The following is a 17834-nucleotide window of genomic DNA, read 5'->3' on the forward strand; positions in this document are numbered from 1 at the left end:
CTTGGTGCTACCCCATTAATTCAGGGGCTGAGCCTAGGGACATGTACAATGCTCTACTTGGGGTTTTCAAGGTGTGTCAATCCATTGGTGCACTCCCTGCATCCATGGGAGGGATGGTTGAAATCATACACCCAGTGTGCATGGTCCCTGTGGGCAGATCACATTCACTGTTACTATAGAGTTTGGGCTGGTAAAGAGGTGGTGTGGGGGTGTATCCTGGGGTTATTTGGGTCGCTAAAAACGATGAGACAGGTCCCATAATTTTCCTGTGACTCATTCCGGTGTTAGGACCATGTGCTCCTCGTACTCCCCCTCCAACTTGGCGCTGCCACATTAATTCAGGGAGGGCCAGGAAAAATCGGGGAAGAGTGTTCCCTGGGGTTATCAAGGTCTGTGAATCCATTGGTGATCTCTGCAAGACAATAGGAGAACAAGTGGAGAAGATGTGTGCTGCCCTCCCGGCTCCAATTACGCAACTTGGGGAGGGTGTAGCTCAAAAACGGAACCGCCGATTTCCTTCAAACTTGGGCATTGGGGTACACCCATAGGGTACTATAAGACCCCCAAGTTTCAGAATTTTTGGACATGCCCGACTTTCAATAATATATCAAAATATGGGTATAGTGATGTGAGTGGGGGAGGAAGGGACGTGAGGGAGGAGGGCGCGGGCGCGGGAGCAGGCGGCAAAGGGGATAGAGGGAATGCCGCTGATTGGTCCCGAGGGAGGGCACGGGAGTTCCTATTCTTAGCCCCGAGGGCGGGATATGCGGGGAGGGAGCGGGACCCTGACGGCATCAGTGACGTCAGCTTTGATTAGCACGTTATCGACGACATTATCATAATCTAATCTCATCTAGGGACTTATATCACGAATGGGAGACAAGGGGAGGAGGTAATACATATATGGTAGTATCTCCGCCGCGAAACGCCGCAACCAGAGGGTGCAACACAGGGTGCTCGGCTAAGCCGTCAAGACGCTACCTTAGCCTCGCACGCTTAAGGTCTGCCCCATGCTACATTAGGCTCTTTTCCCGTGTCACCCAGGTGTACTAACTCAACCTTCAACTAACACCTGGTGAGTCTGCACTGTCATAGACTTCTATGCTATACTCGTGTTCGATCTTCGACATGATTGGCCATCGTGTCAGGGTGTCACATTCCTCATGAATTACGATCGGATATTTGACAAATTTCCCACGCTTACCAAGCGCGCGCGCCGAACATGGTAATCATTCTGAGCTACCACTATGGCATTTACATGGCCACGGCACATTCACGCTTCTGCATAGGCATGTGCCTGTGTCAAATAAATGGATATAATATCCTGCAAAAAGCAATTGGGCCCAGCCGGGAATTGAACCCGGGACCACTCACAAATTTTCATACCAAGGTATGAGGGACTTACCCGAAGCGAGTATCATACTACTAGACCACTGGGCCGGTGAATATCCCGCTCTCCATATCGAATACGAATAACGTCTCACTTGTTCACCAAGTGGTGAACGAGAAAATAGCACGATATAATATATAATATACTACACGCTCTACAGGTACTCAGCAAATGATGCAATCCTCCTTGAAGCTCAAGTTGTACATTGTCTTGTCGACAGTCTTCTCGATTTTCTTCCAATCCGAGCGTCGCTGGATGAACTCGTAGATATCCTGTACACGAGCACGAATCAGCAGACACAACACGGGGGCTACAACACGAAGCTCGACGTACCTCTGGTCGGTAAGCACCCCCGTAGCGCGTGACGTCGCGCACGATCTGAGCGAGGTCCTTCGCATCCTGCACCACGAAAACATGGCCGAGCATCTTGAGGTTCGAGAAATCCGCCGTTACGGACGGCACCTTCAAACGTACGTGAGTATCTTGCAGCAACCGTGAAGAGGACATGTTATATGCCTCACCCGAAGTGTCGACACAAACGTGTAGTAGGTGTTCAGGTCCGCGATCACCTGGAAGCCCCCGTTGAGCGAAATGATCTGACGTTTGATGTGCTTTTCCAGAATCCTGCGGAACAATCACGCTCGCGTTCGCTCGAATCAATCAAGAAGGAACCAGTCAACGCACGCAAGCAAGCGGATGCCGACCTCCTGGTAGAACACCTCGAGGACCTCCTTGCTCGTGCTGCCTTTGAGCAGCTTGCAATGCATCTCGAGACAGCGGATAGCCTCTTGGCACCCGTGCGTCGGGCCGAGGTCGAGCGGCATGTCCTCAGGAGGGTAGTATTCGCGAGGCTTTGTGAGCGTGAGGATGATATGTTCAACCTATCCCGATAGCAACGTGAAGATCTACACACATATGGAAAGAACGATCACGAATGAACGTACCTGGTTCATGAGCACCTGCGTACCGGCATTGAGTCCGGCGGCGACGCAGTCATCGAGAATATTCTCGAATCGCTTCTTCTCGCGTACAACGACGTTGAGGAAGTCTGTCCGATCGATATGTGGTGCCTTCGATATCACCAGGTGAGCAAGGGAACGAGAGTGGCGAGGATAACAGTGCGCACCATCTCCTTGTCGAAATACACCTGCACCATCGACTGTATCATGTCGCCAATATGCACCAGCTCAAAGAACTGCAGCAGCGGCGCAACACTCGTCGTATCCCCGTGCTCCCCTGGCTTATACGACATCATCTGGTCCTCCGCGCTGTCCTCGACTCGACTCAGCCACCCCTCTCGCACAGCTTGAAAACGAAAAGAAGAGCACGTACGTCTTGAACCCCGGCGCAATATGCCGGTCCGCCATCGCACCTAGCAAGACCACGAACGCCTCCTCGACCGCCTCGCGCACGCGCAGGCCGTAGTGCCCTGGGTATCCGCCGAACGTCTCCATCCGCTTGAGCGCCTCGCGGTCGGCCTGGATGAGCTCCAGCGCGACGTCGAGCGAAAGGAGAAGGTCGAGGCTCGCGAGCTGCTTTCCCGCTGTCGCACGCGCGGCCGAAGTCGCACCTGTTGTACCGATGGTATTAACTGTGGCCGACGAGCCGTTCGACGTCGCCGACTTGGCTGAGGTGGAGGTCGCGGCGGTGGCAGTTGTGGCTGCGGAGGCGGAAGAGGCGATGGTGTTGGCAGAGTGGGTCGTCGCGATAGTCGACGTGGAGTACCGTTGCTTCGCAGGGGCTTTAGCCTCGTCAGTTCGGAAACTACTAACAGTAGAAGTGCGACGTACCTCTCTCCTCCTCGTCCGCCCACGCATTTTCCTCGAACCCATTCACAAAGCCTCCCTTCTCTGGCTCGTCCTCTGGCTCATCTTCCCCCACCTCGAACGCCATCCCATCCATCTCCTCCTTATACTCGTGATACCCCTCCCTCCCCGTCCCCGGCGCCTTCCCATGATTTGTACCACCGACCCATCGCTGCGGGTTAAGCATCGAGATGCCCTGCACGGCCGCATTCCCGCCTGTCGTAAGCACCTGCCCAACCGTGCGCGGCACGATTGTCACGGGCAACAGCAGTGCGTCTGTGAAGGACGCGAGGAACGTGCGTTTCATCGCCGCCGGGTTGTGCGATGCGAGAAAGCGCGTTTGAGATGGGTCGCCACCCGACGACGCGGCGGAAGAAGCAAGAGAGCCGTTCGGGTAAGATGTCGAGGGTATCTTCTATGGGGATGTTAGAATTGAGCGAAGGGAAAAACAGAAGCACATACTGCCTTGTTGTCCCAGGCTCGACAGATGATGGTGAAGGCCTGCTTGAGAGACTCGACTTCTTCGTCGAGGTATTCGTCCATATTGGATTCAAACATACGATAACTGTGGTCAACGAGTCAAGTGCAATAAGCACACTTGCGAGATGATAACTTACACGACATCCTCCGCTCTCGTCCGCTCTATCCCTATATCTTTTCCAACCTCGACTATCGAGTCTGCGAGTCGTAGCGCCTCGCCAAAGGCTGCCGCTGTGGCCTGGAGGAAGATCTCGTTGGAGACTGCGCGTGCTTTGGTGAGTAATGGCGAGATGTATTCGCCAATCTAGGCACGAAGCATCGCGTGTCAGCGTTGTCCAAGACGCATGCGTTAATGGGTGACCCACCACCTCAACGGCAACCCTATCGGCAAAAGAAATCAGAACGTCCGCAGCTGGCGGAAACACGCGTACGGCGACTGATCCCTCCTCCTCGAAATCCTTGAGGATATCGGCAATGAACGCGTCCATAGGGTTGAAGTCGAGCAATCCCTGAGCACTGACGTGCGATCAGCCGGTAGCACAACGCGAATAATAGTAGAAAGACACACACTTCATGTTCGCGAGCGGATCATAGCGCCCTTCCTGCGTCTGATAGAACACCTCCCTCTTCTCTGCCCATACTCTCCCGAGTTCCCAATCTCCTCTTCCCGTGCCAACGGCGGTGAACAGCTCCCAACTAGCGGACGCTGATTCTTTCATCTTTGGCTCGCTGCGTTCCGCAGGCGACGATGAATCTGCGCTGTCGAATGCGGTGAGGAGGGTGATGTCGAATCGGTCGATAGCGGATCTCAGTGAGGCGAGGAGGACATCCCATTGGCGAACGGGCTTGACGCGAGGAGAGAGGAAGAGGGCGAGTATGTGTAGGACTTTGGCCTGCGAAGCGAGGGTGAGGGGGGCATCGGCGACTGGGTCCGAGGTGGTGAGGATGGCGCAGATGGCGGGAAGGATGGATTGCGGCGGGACGGCGAGAGCAGAGAGGAGACGACGGAGGAGGGTGTGCGCGCGCGTGTACTGGGAGCGGAAAGTTTGCTTGGGCGGTGTGCTTTCTGGCTGCCCGAATCCGCCATTGGTGGTGGGCGTAGGAATAGACGATGCAGTGAAGTTGGAGACAAAATCGCCAAATGTATCCTTCTTGACGGGAGATGCGATGGGTGCAGCGGCAAAGTCGCCAAAGTCGTCTTCGAGCGCTTCTGCGACGACCAGCGTCGGTGGTGGCTCGCTGTTCTTGGTCCTGGCGTCACTCTGGAGGCGGCGCTCGATGTCATCGAGGGTGTGCGAGAGGCCATTAGGGTCGGTGTCTGTTCCGAGGCCTAAAGCTTTCCACCTCTTTTCCCATATCGATTCATCCCTTGTGAGAGCAGCACACGCACGAGAGACGCGTGCATATGCGGGTATGTCTGGGATTGCTGCATGGGAGAGGACGAGGAGGTGGAGGTCTGTTGGGAGGCGTCCGATGTGGATTGGGCGAGCTGCGGGTGCCTGTTTGCTGCCGCTCGCCTTTGTGTTCTTGTCTCCATAGAGTCGAACTGGTTCCAGGAGAGTAAACGAATCCATCTATCGCATCGTCTAACAAAACAAAAACAAAGGAGAGTCTCCGAGAAATGTGTGGTGGACAGATGGAAAGTTGATGGATGACATATCCCGGCACGGTCATCCCGGCGGTACCCCCGATGAGGAAACCTGTTCAGTTCGTCTCGACCAACTTCAACTTTTGTTTTCTTCTCCACTTTTCGCTGTCCCTGCCATGGTCGCCGTTGCAACACCCAACGTACAGCGTTCGATAGCACCAGAACCAGCAGAGCACAGGCGTAGAAAGCAGACAATTGAGCGGGCAAAGGCAAACCACGTACGTCACGATCATTCTGTCTCACTGTCCCCAGACTCACTTTCTCTTCTTGACTGCTTGTCTGCTGCGACCTTGCCAATCGTCGCATGTATGCCATGAAACGTCTGCAATCTATGCTCCTGGAAACAACAGCTGTCGAGACAACTGCAGATGCGACTGCAGTACGCCAAGCTCAAAGTTGAACATGGCTGGGTGTGTCCACCCCCTGATCCTTTACGCCTCCTGCATGCTTATGAGTCTACCCTTGATAGCAACGTCAAAACCTGACCGAAGTCGAGAATCTCTACTTCCACCACTCTGGTCGCATAGGACGTCCCGCTGCTCCCCCGCCAAAAGTCGTCACCATTCCCCCTGCGGATCAGCCAATGCTCCCATCCGCCTTTAACTTCACCTCGGACCAGTTTCCAACGACCTCCTCTCACCTCAAGTCACCCACACCACCAGTCGCTCAACCTCCCATATCCTCCGACTCTGCTCGCACACCTACTCCTCAGGCGGCCGTGCAGCCCAGCTCTCAGAACCAGCCCCCTGACCACTCCTCTCGTCGCTCTGGCTCTCCGTCCCAGTCGATCACGGACTTGCGTACTCCCACTCCACCCATGACAACCTCGAACCTCCAGTCGCAACCGTCCGTATCCAAACTTCCGTCTACATCCTTACCGCCGTCAGCATATCAGCCCGCACCTTCAACAGGACAAAGCGTCGGTAGTGGAAATGGCTCCCCAAACCTCACATACGACTCCTTTTGGTCCTCGCACTCCCTCTCCAACATGGCCCTCACCTACCGCATGCGCACGACCACCAACTCATCATCCGGTGCGCCGGCCCCTTCTTCACCGCACGGATCTGCCTCGTCTCTTCATGCCCCTGTGGCTACGACTAACACGGGAGTCAGCACTCCAAACACGAACGGAAACTCGACGCTCCCTCCGAGCATGGGCGCTTATGGTGCACTCCCAGTCGCTCAGCACGCCCAGTTGTACGCTGCGAACGCGGGCATGATGGGCATGCCGGGTATGACGGGATACGCACCCGCAGCTGTCGGTGTGCAGTCGTCTACCGGGCCATCCGCGTCTTGAGCGTTCTGTGGAACACACGTCCGGTCTCTCCTTTTCAATCACTTCTATACTCGCTCATCCTCCGTCTCTTCCTGCATAATCGTCCGCATACTGTACATCCTCCCCATTTAACTATGATCGCTCTTCATTGGCTTGCTGGATCCAACCCCTTGGTTCGTTGTTTGCTTGCTTCCTCGATTTGCTTATCTCTTCACGCTCGTACGAGCCTACCTTGCTCTCTGTCACGCCCGTCCGCCCATAACATACTACATGTGCTTGCATACATTATCGTCTCTGTTTTCAATCAATAGTGCGCCATCTCCGTCCGCGTCCGCAGTTTGTTTACCTACATTTTGTTTATTGCGTGGGTCGAAGATTGTCTGTTCGAATGTAAATCCACCAGGTAGAGGAGTATTGGAATTGATGCAGCAGGGCATCTTGCGCTGTAATCTCGAATTCAAGCCTCATCCCACCAAATGCCATACGAGTACCTACCGCTTTGAAACGGACACTTTGAAGCTCCCCAGTCTAACATAGCTCACGCAACCACAGCAGGCCAATCGAGATACTGATGTTGAAAGAGGTAACTAGCTTTGGTTCCCAGACACACTTTAACGTGACCCCATCGACGAATGATTGCGCGCGAACAACACGTAAGATCCACTACACATCAGCTCTTCTCCATGTCCCCCATCAATTCCTCCATTGCCTCCTCATCCGCGCGCCTCTGGAGCCCGTCCAAGAACACTTGCAGCGCCTCGCCCTCCAAGAACGAGCTCAGGTTCATAATCGACAGCCCGATCCGATGGTCGGTAACTCGTTCCTGGAGCAAAGTGAGCTCAACGTCGAACCACGCAAACGAAAAGAACGCACCTGAGCGTAGTTGTACGTGCGAATCTTCTCGCTCCGGTCGACTGTGCGCACGAGCGAGCGGCGGGCCGCTCGGCGGTCTGCAATGTCGCGTGTTATTTTCTGGTCGAGGAGACGAGAGCGGAGGACTTGGAATGCGCGGCGTCGGTTCTGCGCAAATGAGCATGCTGAGACAAGAGAGACGATGTATGTCTACCTGATGTTGGCTGCGCTCGTCCTGCATGGATACGGTTATGCCCGTCGGGACGTGAGTCAGTCGAACGGCGGATTCCGTTTTATTGACGTGCTTTAGAGAATGTCAGGACACAACCCAAGTGAGCTGGAAGAACAACGTACCTGGCCGCCAGCACCGCGAGCTCGCATGACTTCGACCCTGACGTCGTCCATCGAGAAGAGCTCATCTTCGCCATGAGACGCGTCTTCTTCAACGAGCGGCAGGACCTAGCATCAGTAAATTAGCAAGCACCGAGCGCGAGAACAAAACACCCACCAGACACGCAACTGTGCTGGTGTGCACCCGTCCATTACTCTCCGTCGCAGGCACCCGCTGCACACGATGCACCCCGCTCTCCCACCTCAGCGCGTCGTACGCGCCCGCGCCTCTCACCTCCAACGTGACCTCCTTCACCCCGCCCGTGTCCGTCATGCTCCCCGCGCCGAGCACCGCCGTCTGCCACTTACGTCCCACCGACCCCGCAAAGCGCGCATATACACGCAGCAGGTCGGCCGCGAAGAGCGCGGCCTCGTCTCCGCCGACGCCGGGTTTGAGCTCGAGCAGGGCACCGAGGTGTGCTGTTCTGGAGCGCGGGAGGACGAGGGACGGGAAGCGGGTCGAGATGTGATTTGAGAGTGTTTCGGTGAGCGAGGCGGCTTCTTCGGCGGCGAGGGCGCGCATGGATGGGTCCGAGTCCGAGAGGAGGGGGATGGTCTCGCGGAGGGCCTACTAAGAGCATAGCTTGTGAGATAAACCGCATATAGTGACACCTGGATACGAGAACTGACGGCTCGGGCGCTGGCGTATTCGCTCCAGGCTTCGCAGAGGGGCTCGAGCTCTTTGGCTTGCTTCAACCGGGCAATGTCGTCTGGCGAGGACATGTCTTCTGACATCTGTCATGGTGTCATGACGCGCTGTCTCGTAGATATGTTGAAACATTACCTTTGAAAGTAGTTCGTCCCTCAGCGCGACGCGTTTCTCTACTGCGCGCAAGATGCGCGCTCCATCCTTCTCTACAGTCTCGAGCGCCGCTGCACCTGTTGGAGCTCTCGAGGCCTGAGCGTTCTTTGCGTATGATACGGAGAAGAGTCTACGGTTCCCAGGTGATAGTTGCAGGCGTGGTGGTGGACGCGGTGAACTATGTCGTGGAGGACGCGGGCGGACGTGACGGAGGAGGCGGAACATGGCAAAAGACCTCCGTGTTCCGACACCGACGCGCCGATGTCAACGTTGCTCAGGGGTTTTCGCTCATTTGCCCACCTACCACTACCAACTTCCGCTCTGCTTTTTCTCCGCGTGCACTCATCTCCTTCATGACATAGGTGGCGTATGTTTATGCGGACTATATCATGCTTAAGTTCCGGACTTACACTGTACGTTCACAAGACACCAATGGGAACTAACGCCTATAGACATGCCAGGCTACAATCTCCACGATTCGCCAGGCATAGTATCCAATCAAGCTATATTTACGACAACCTACTCCTTCGGTAAAAACTTGCCAGGTAAATACACCTCCTCATCCACGTCCTCGTGCGCAATCTGTACGTGCACCCGCGGCGTATCCGCAAACACCTTCAGCTTCTTGATCGTGTCCCTCGTCACATCGGGCTCAACGTGCATACAGAACACGTCCCCCTTGCCGTCGTCGTGGTACGCAAAGTCCTTTTCGAGGTGCAAGATGCACTTGTGGTGAGCTGCGTCGCCCGCAAGAAGAATCCACGAGCCGTCCGCAGATGTGCGAGCCAGGAGCGCAATATGTCCCTGCAAGTGACCTGCGTTGTTTGTAAGCACTATACCTCAATATCTCGTATTGGAAGACCGCGACTTACCAGGCGTATCGATGACGTACAAGCTCCCGTCGCCAAAGTAGTCGGACGCCTTCAGCCCGCCAATGGTCGTGTTCCAGTCCGCGACGTACTCCACGCGCTCGGTGGGAAGAGCTTTCGGTGGGACGATGCCGCTCTTGTGCTGGGGGTGCTCTTCACCAGTCACGAGAGTCTCAGATGCGTCGCCGAGCACAAACTTAGCCTTGATGAAAGAGCGATGATCACCCAAGCTGTAGAGTAATAACGGTTGAGTACACATTTCCAGCATACTGAGGAAATCAGACTTACTGGTCCCAGTGCACATGGCTAATGAAGATAGCATCGACGTCCGCGAGGTCGGCGCCCCCGCGCTTCAGCGCGTCCTGAACGTCGCTATTGTCCTCGGGAAGTTCCACGAACTTTCCCTTCCCTATCACGTACTCGGGGAGCTGGCTTGGCAAGACGGAGAGGTCCTTGGGCAAGCCAAGGTCATACAGAACTTGCTTGCCCGACTGCGAGTGACGCAGAAAGAACGCAAGCGAGGGCGCGTGGATACGCTCGGTCGACGTCTTGGGGATACCTTCGAGGATCCACCACGCCGGGTAGGAGAAGCGCCCTCCGTCAAGCGCAGAGACTTCCAGATAAGCCTGGTTGGGCCTGGGGGCGGGGAGGGTGACGTGTTGAGCGGACATTCTTGTGGTGGTTGATTGAGAGCTTGCAAGAACGAGAGAGTAAGAAGCGACGACGAGCTCGATGGTGGTTTGTTTCGAATGCTCCTTGGAGTTCTGAAGTCTCTTATATCTTGAGCGCCGACGCGCCGACGTTGCAAGCGCGTTTGTCAGCTCGCGGTCCCCCAAAGAGAGCACATTGCTCTCTAAGGGGGGGAGCTGTCCTTTTAGTCAGCCCATATACAGGAGTTAGAGACCTTTCGTGTACGCTGATTGGTCATGGTTAAGCAGATTGATGGAAGTGAGCTGAGAGCTGTTGTAGATGGGATGCCGCAGTGATTGATAAGGCTACTAAGCGCTCGTAGGAGGAAGGTGAGCGCTCTTGTAAGTAGGTTGATTGGTAAGACTGTCGAACGCTAGGGTTAGGTTTTGCCCTTTGTAATTCTCGTCTTGGTCAGCGCAGGAACTTCAAGCGGCGTCTAAACTAAACTCATCTGTTCGAACAACACAAATTATATTAGTTTGATAATACTCATGGGAGCAGAAAGGAGTCCAAGTCAGTGATATAAAAAGTGAGACATAGTACTAGTGCTACCCTGCTTGACATAACGATCTGCACAATAAATACGAAACTTTCCAGATACCACTCGCAGTCCGCATAGAGCCCTACCGTCTGGAAATGTTGAAACACATAAAAAGGGCAATGAAAAAAGACGAGCAAACGGGCTGAGTTATCATACTAGAACTCTCTTCCCATGCGCATTAATTACCGACCACTTGAGCAACCCGAGGGCCAAGGAAATATCATCAATCACTCCATGCCGCCATACTCATCCATCATCGTTCTCAAATCCCTTTCCTCTATCCTTGGCTCGAAGCCGATATCAAACATCTGCTTCTTCGGAGTGACACCCTGCATGTAGGCCGTATCATCCACAGGTTGCGACGACCGCATTGAAAGCCGGAAGGCCCAGAGAATAAGTAACGTATTGATGAATACTGAGCGGTTTGCTACGTGTTGGCCAGGGCATACCCTATTCAAATATACCGTCAACCAACGACATATGAAAATATCTAGTGGATGTGCTTACCGTCTTCCGAAGCCGAAAGTGAAGAACCTGATGTCGTCTCGCATCTCACCCTTGGAAGTTTTCCAACGTTTTGGGTTGAAGTGGTCGCCGTCGGGGAAGACTTCGGGATCACGGGAGATTGCCCTAGTAATGTCAAAGTCAGCACTTCGCCGTTAGCTCGTAGCAAATTATCGTACCAGTGGTTTCCCATCACAGTCGTTCCAGCAGGGATGCAATAGTTACCCTATACGGTCGTCAGACAAGTGTCCCACATAAACAGGTGTTTAAGAGCACGTACCCAAACCACATCCTCGGATGTCCTGTGCTGGAAGCCCATCCCCACGATAGGTCGCCAACGCAAAGCCTCTGAAATGAATGCCTTCAGCTGAGGGAGAGCGTTCTCATCGGCGAAGGTGGGTGCTTTTGGAACAAGTCAGAATGCCTAGGCGTAATGAACTTGTGGAGTGAGAACGTACCTTTATCCCTTCTAATGATGGCATCAATCTCGTTTTGCACTATAGCCTGCGCTTCGGGGTGAAGCGCTGCACACATGAGTACGGTGCAGATACCTAGTGCCGTCTGCGAAATATGTCAACGTCGAAGGCACTTCGACTTCACATGGCAAAACGAACGTACCGGGTCGGATCCTGCGGTGAAGAAAGACCCAGCCAAGTACGCCATCTCCAGCTCGTTCAACATGTGGTTACTTTCATTCTTGAGAAGATATCTGCTGAAAGACGGGCCGCCTTCGTCGTTGTTCTGTCAATCGTCTATCAGCAAAACTTCGGCACCGTTGCATAGAGGCGGACGACCAACCATCTGCGTGCGTACAGCTCCGAGTTGTCGCATGTATAACTCAGAGTCTTCCCTGTACCCTTGCTTCAGCTCTGGAGCATACAGAGGAAGATATCGCAAGAATGGGAATGACTCGACGAGGTAGGCGTTCGGCCGAAGCGCAACGCGTATACGTTCCAGAGCGCGGTGCACAGCTTGGACCTCCGGGTCATTCGCGAGGGTTGGTGACGTTTTGCCGTATGCGACTTGCAAGACTACTGAGGCTGCGAACCTGAAAAGGTTATGCACTTAGATGGAAAGATCATTTGGGGAAATAGAGTGCTTACGCTGAGGCATGCGACTGGAAGTCCTCAGGTTTGTCGAGGATCTTCAGAATCACGTCCCGGGCGTGTGTCATCTGAATCGGCTGGTAGCTCTCTGCTGCCTTTGGTTGTAGGTGTGAGTGCATAGCTCTGTCACACATCGCGTTTATAAGTAAGATAATACAGACATTGAGGCTTCGTGACTTACTTGCGCATCCTCCTGAACCTATCCCCAGACGCGAGCACTAGTCGATGGTCGCCTGAAAGAATCTCCCCGACTGCGACGGACCTTGGCCGATCCGTAGATAGCCCTCCCTGCTTCTCCAGGATGTCGACGGCAGCATGGTACCGCCCAATGATGACGACGGTCTGGAGGCCCTGTTTGACAGTGATAATGGGTCCGTACTCTTGTATCCAGCGCTCGACTTGGAGGAAAGGGTTGAGTTCGTTGGATCTGTCAACGCGGAGTGAGGAGGTTTGAGTAAGACACGTACTTGCGGCGAGGGAAGGTATGTCCATTCAGCCAGTGGCTACCGGGTGGGCTGGGAGGGAGGGGGATTTGACGGTGGTTGGTTGTCCAGCGGACGAGGGAGCCAGCGACGACCAGTACGGCGATGAGACCCGGGATGGCTAGGTTACGGAACAGGAGAGAGCTCGAAAGCGCAGAGAGGTCGAAGGTTGAAGCCATGATGTTAGTGACCGGGATGTTACAAGACAACTGGTGACTGGGCATTCGGGAGGGAGATGAGGTTGCTTATATCCTACTCGAGAGACAGACTGATAGCCCGACCGAGCCGCAGTAGCATGCATGTCGTCAAGCATAGCATGCATAAGAGTCACACTCAAACCGGAGAGTCGTGGACGAGACGCCTGTTGGGTGTAGTGCTGGATGGTTGTGAGATGCAAATGACCAACGACGCGTCGACCCTGTCCGGACGCGCTCCCCAATAGGCAACCCGCGACGTAAAGCGCGAGCAGCTCTCGCACTTTGTTCTCCTCCTTCATCTGCTTCAGTTATACGCAGAACATCCTGGCTTGACTCCAAACGTGGCTGATCATTCATGCTCTTGGTGCTTACTCACTTCCGTGCTCTTAATGACCAATATGACTGCTTGCCCACAAACAACGGAGGGTACGCTCGTTTTGACAGGCCTCTCGGTTATGCTCTGCAGCTCCAAATGTCTATCAACTAGCCCATGATCAATTTCGCTTCCGATTAGCCATACTGACTATGCACTTTTCTTCCGCGCGCAAGGGTGCTATGCGGGAGAGATCAACGCCAGGACTCCCATTCGTTGATGGGTACATACGAGGAAGATGAGGCATAATGCAGTGTATCTTTTCAGCGAGTACATCGATCACGATGTTTGAAGCCAGAGAACGAAGAGTTTACGATCGTAAGATAGCAGGCACCTCAGGCTCACTAGTTTCAGTTCCTGGTTAGCTTGTGGCGAGCGCTTCAGGCGCCTTCAAGGCACGCGATAAAATGCTGTGCTACTGGACCGGTTTTGTTAGGTTAGGGTCAAAACCGGGTCTTGGTCGCTGTGCCTTGAGCTGTGTAATTTGATGGTCTTACACCTGCCAGCATGATATACTCCATAACACATGCACTTCGCAAAGTCTTATAGCCAGCTCCTCCTCACTCTTCCTCCAGACCTCAGGGATAATGCGATAGAGTACCGTCAGGCAGGTCTTCATCTGTTTTACCCGTGCGATCCTCCACTTACCTGTCACACGACCAGCTCAAGAAGCTCATCAACCAAGTTGTCGCAGAGCTCTCTGGCCTTGGTCTCAGCCCGGAAGTTCTGCAGACTCTCCTTGAAAGTTCCTCCAAGGCGCGCTTCGAAGAGCTCTCCCCTGACGCTGATCTCGTCTCCTCGTCGACCGACCCCAATGTCTCAGGACTGCCGGAATCGATGTCCGCCGTTGGTGCTAGCATCGATGACGCCCACCCCACTATCGTGTACGAGCTGGTGCCCAGAGATACCTACATCGAACCTAGGCTCCGCTTCTCAGTACAGTCGGTCAATGGCACCGAGTTACCCGATTCATTGCTGTCAAGCATAGCCAACGGTACACACGGTCATAGCCAGCCGCCGACAAGCATTCTCGAGGCCGTACAGGCCCATGCTAATACGCTCGAGAGTTCAATTACCCGGGACGATGCGGATCCGGATACTGTCAGCCAGACGCCCAGTGCGGACACCGACAGCTTCGACAGCAACCTCAGTCCCGGCGAGGTCGTCATCCCCCTCCGCTCCGACGCTGCCTTCTTTCGCTTGCTCAGCAGTGCGCTCACCTCGCTCTCGACACACCTTGCGACCGTGCACGACGATTTCATCGGCGCCCTGCGCGACCTCTCACTCTCACTATCCTCCTCCGCTCGGCCCGCATCAGCGTCCGCTTCTCCATTCCATTCGTTCACTTCCTACTCGCCCGTCTCGACTGACGCGGGGACGCTTCGCGTCTCGGGAAACGGCCGGGGAAAGTCAGACCTGTATGCGTGGAGGGAGGTCTTGCAGATGTACGTCGACGCCGAGGTGTTTGAAGGTGTGTCGGAGAGTAGGCGCGGCGAACGAAGCATCGAGGAGGTTGAGCGGCGGTGGAACAGGTTCACGAGCCAACTGGAGGAGGGTGGGTTCGTCGCGAAACAAGAGGAAGGTAAGGGGCACGGACGGGGAGGGAGGATGAAGTTGGCGAGCAGCGCTGAGACGATGGAAGCGTTTTTGAGGATGAACGTGTTTATATTGGATTTGAAAAAGGTTCGTCCGTTAGAATTTTCCCGTCACGGCCACTCCCTTCTTCTCCGTTTCTCTTCTCTTGCATACCAAGCAAAGTCTTGGCTTTCGTCACGAGGTTCGGGGCATGGATGTACTGACCTCCTCGGACAGTTCCAATACGCTACATCCGAGGCGACCCGCAAGATACTCAAAAAACACACCAAACGTACAGCACTCCCCCTTCCACCATACCTTCTCTCGTCTCTTTCACCCTCTTCACCTTCTTCCCATAATTCTTCGTCTCCGGACTCACTCGCACTCATGCCCGCGCCCCCTACTTCCCTCCCACGCCTGCTCGTTCAGGCTCTGAGCGAGACCGTTCTCCCGATTGTGCCCCACCTGGATGACTATGCCTGTCTGATTTGCACGAGCCTCGCGTTCAAGCCGATCCGCCTGCGGTGTGGCCATCTGTTTTGCGTGCGGTGCCTCGTCAAGCTCCAGAAGCGCGGGAGGGCAGACTGCCCGATGTGCAGGTCGCCGACGGTGCTGGCTGCCAATCGACGTAAGTTAGTTCTTTACATCCACGAGTGCATCGAAGCTAACGGGTTATGATATTTTGGATCCAGAAAATGTGGACTGGGCGCTGCTCAACTTTATGCAGGACTGGTTCCCCGTGGAGGCCAAGGCGAAGCTGAAGCAGAACGAGCGCGAGGCGGCCGAGGAAGAGCTGCAGGAGCTTGGCATCAGGGCGGAAGGGTGCGTGGTCGTGTAGACCATCCCTTCTCCTTTCCCCGCTTCTCCTTCTTTCTCCTTCTCCCCCCTCCAGGGTCATGTCGTATTTTTTAGAGGTGAGGCTTCGGTCGCTTGATGGCATCCCGGATGTGTTTCTGACCTCTTGATATTGTGGTTGGAAATGGGCAGTTTTTATTAGGACTTCAGTTTACAAGAGCACCTCGTATGGTGATATGTTCAGCCGACGGCACGTTAGTCAGATTATTGGTCAGATTGATTGTGGTTATTGTCCCATCCCACCTCACCTCATTTCATTCACTTGCTATCGTCTATACCTGCCTTGGAACTTATCGATATTTATGTGGGTACGTAGGCCCCTTCATGTACACGCACTATAAGAGCTTTTGTCGAATATACCGCTATCGCATGGTTGAGTCGCGGGAGCGGAAAGGGGCATATTTGTCTCTATTGATTATCTATTTGATGTCAAAGCTGCTACCAATAACACAGGCAAATAATTGGTCGGGCGCAGTGTTCAACTTTAGCTTGTCCCTCCCGTTTTGATGCTCAGAAATTATCCGATACGAACAGCTCCGATACCGAGACGAACCCTTCATGAGAAGCATCGGCGACTCATATCAGCAAGAACACAGGACCCATAAGATTAAGGTTAGTTGCATCTATCTCTTCCGCTTTCGGGTTCGTCATGTAAACGCACAACTTCGTGCGACCGGCATCCCAAGACATCTAGGGCCCATCGGTAGCTGCGGCCGATGCCTGAGGTTACTCGCGATATCAAAGGGTTTCCGGGGACGCCAAGGATACACTTGACTTTGCCTGATTCAATCAATGGTCATATCGACATATCAGCCGCTAACTTTCAAGCTTCTTCGCAGATAGAACTTTCTTTAGCTCTTTTCCTGCATGCGTTCAACGTTCAATACCCACCTCTTCACGAATCCTGAATGGTCAGTTGATGAGGCCTTGTCTGAGGCTTTCCATTTCGCCTCGTCTCACCTCATGTCTTCGTTTAGCACTTGCCGGGATTTGCAGTTACTACTCGAATATCATGCTGATTGGCGGCAAGCAAGCCTAAGCTGGTGGCGGAGCAGAGGGATGTATTTGTGTGTGCTTGGTACAGACTACAGAAGCTGGTGCCAAGAAACGATGCAATTCCATTCCGAGTCGTCGGTTGCTCGATCTTGCAACCCAACTGCTCGGTGCACAGACGCGCCTTGTGTCTCAGCCACCCGGTCTCGCCTAAATGTTCGACTTGTATCCACCGCAGCGCGATAGACCTACTGGCCAGAAGTCATTGCGGATCCATGTCAGCGAGACCGGTGAGTCCTGACTCAGTTCAAGGTCAATGGTCATATGAGATTTAGACCACATGCATATACAAAGGCTCACGCTCGCAAAAACAAAGGTTCGCGCTGCAGGTGGTCGCGTCGTTGGAAGGGCTCTGGCACAACTCTGGCACTACGAAATGGATAACTAATAAGAATCTCCTTGACCTTCAAGGTGTGTCAAGATCTATTTCGCCACGTGGGAACAGTGACACAAGCATCTTTACGTTGAATGGACCCTTTGACGACATCATCTCATTGTAAGCGGGGCCTTTGACTCCCGGAGCGTGTCTTCTGCGGCTATGACCAACTATACAAGAATGATGAATACTAATAGGACGCATACTACGTATTGGAGAGGCGGTGTGTAATCCGCGTTTCTTGAACATTGTCTTCGTTCAATATCTCCTCGTGACAGGATGATACTACACACTTTGGCCTGGATGTCTGCTCTGGCTCAGTACGCTGTTGGCCACGTGTCAGTGCTTCTCTGAAACAAGCAGCGTCAATCCCACGTCGATCGCTCTGGTCGCGTCATGTGTTCAATGTCTGCGTAGACAATTCCACTTGTGGACGCCGTCTATTCTCACAGGCGGATAGAGAAGCTCAAGGTTATGCCCTTTGACATACAGAATAAGCAGACTGGTCGAGTTGCGAACATATCCGAACTCCAGGCCTTCACCACACAGGCCCTGAATGCAACATCCCCA

At 54.0% G+C, this 17834-nt stretch overlaps 6 protein-coding genes and 1 non-coding gene across 7 annotated transcripts; 2 read left to right on the forward strand and 5 right to left on the reverse strand.

The window, feature by feature from the left end:
* Window positions 1-1339: 1339 nt before the first annotated feature.
* CONPUDRAFT_t136 lies at window positions 1340-1440 on the reverse strand. Its single transcript has one exon. It is a non-coding gene; the product is annotated as a tRNA-Pro (tRNA).
* A 90-nt stretch (window positions 1441-1530) lies between these two features.
* On the reverse strand, window positions 1531-5298 carry CONPUDRAFT_140635 (uncharacterized protein). The gene is made up of 12 exons (XM_007777558.1): window positions 4246-5298; window positions 4041-4191; window positions 3813-3979; window positions 3658-3760; window positions 3181-3610; window positions 2723-3131; window positions 2517-2658; window positions 2335-2460; window positions 2075-2271; window positions 1912-2014; window positions 1724-1852; window positions 1531-1662 (listed from the first exon to the last, which is right to left on the reverse strand). Exons 1-12 carry the CDS (start codon window positions 5247-5249, stop codon window positions 1555-1557), a joined length of 3069 nt encoding a protein of 1022 aa, XP_007775748.1. The 5' UTR covers window positions 5250-5298; the 3' UTR covers window positions 1531-1554.
* A 144-nt stretch (window positions 5299-5442) lies between these two features.
* CONPUDRAFT_170324 (uncharacterized protein) lies at window positions 5443-6854 on the forward strand. Its single transcript, XM_007777559.1, has 3 exons — window positions 5443-5541; window positions 5674-5733; window positions 5793-6854. The coding sequence occupies exons 2-3, from the start codon at window positions 5692-5694 to the stop codon at window positions 6618-6620; spliced, it is 870 nt and encodes a 289-aa protein (XP_007775749.1). The 5' UTR covers window positions 5443-5541; window positions 5674-5691; the 3' UTR covers window positions 6621-6854.
* Window positions 6855-7225: 371 nt separating this feature from the next.
* On the reverse strand, window positions 7226-8793 carry CONPUDRAFT_113736 (peptide chain release factor 1). Its single transcript, XM_007777560.1, has 7 exons — window positions 8626-8793; window positions 8472-8576; window positions 7960-8409; window positions 7806-7910; window positions 7666-7755; window positions 7473-7619; window positions 7226-7422 (listed from the first exon to the last, which is right to left on the reverse strand). The coding sequence occupies exons 2-7, from the start codon at window positions 8574-8576 to the stop codon at window positions 7270-7272; spliced, it is 1050 nt and encodes a 349-aa protein (XP_007775750.1). The 5' UTR covers window positions 8626-8793; the 3' UTR covers window positions 7226-7269.
* A 293-nt stretch (window positions 8794-9086) lies between these two features.
* CONPUDRAFT_113739 (Metallo-hydrolase oxidoreductase) lies at window positions 9087-10235 on the reverse strand. The gene is made up of 3 exons (XM_007777561.1): window positions 9801-10235; window positions 9516-9742; window positions 9087-9458 (listed from the first exon to the last, which is right to left on the reverse strand). The coding sequence occupies exons 1-3, from the start codon at window positions 10181-10183 to the stop codon at window positions 9163-9165; spliced, it is 906 nt and encodes a 301-aa protein (XP_007775751.1). The 5' UTR covers window positions 10184-10235; the 3' UTR covers window positions 9087-9162.
* A 735-nt stretch (window positions 10236-10970) lies between these two features.
* Window positions 10971-13014, reverse strand: CONPUDRAFT_67924 (cytochrome P450; the record flags this gene model as incomplete). The annotated part of the gene is made up of 10 exons (XM_007777550.1): window positions 10971-11193; window positions 11251-11373; window positions 11427-11473; window positions 11528-11649; window positions 11706-11808; window positions 11866-11988; window positions 12046-12295; window positions 12351-12476; window positions 12535-12780; window positions 12821-13014. The coding sequence occupies 10 exons, from the start codon at window positions 13012-13014 to the stop codon at window positions 10971-10973; spliced, it is 1557 nt and encodes a 518-aa protein (XP_007775740.1).
* Window positions 13015-13557: 543 nt separating this feature from the next.
* Window positions 13558-16102, forward strand: CONPUDRAFT_140639 (uncharacterized protein; the record flags this gene model as incomplete). Its single annotated transcript, XM_007777562.1, has 6 exons — window positions 13558-13572; window positions 13947-14012; window positions 14069-15088; window positions 15218-15608; window positions 15673-15894; window positions 15968-16102. 5 exons carry the CDS (start codon window positions 13558-13560, stop codon window positions 15816-15818), a joined length of 1638 nt encoding a protein of 545 aa, XP_007775752.1. The 3' UTR covers window positions 15819-15894; window positions 15968-16102.
* Between the last annotated feature and the right edge of the window lie 1732 nt (window positions 16103-17834).

Source organism: Coniophora puteana, assembly GCF_000271625.1.
Source record: "Coniophora puteana RWD-64-598 SS2 unplaced genomic scaffold CONPUscaffold_23, whole genome shotgun sequence".
Classification (NCBI taxonomy): Eukaryota; Fungi; Basidiomycota; class Agaricomycetes; order Boletales; family Coniophoraceae; genus Coniophora; species Coniophora puteana.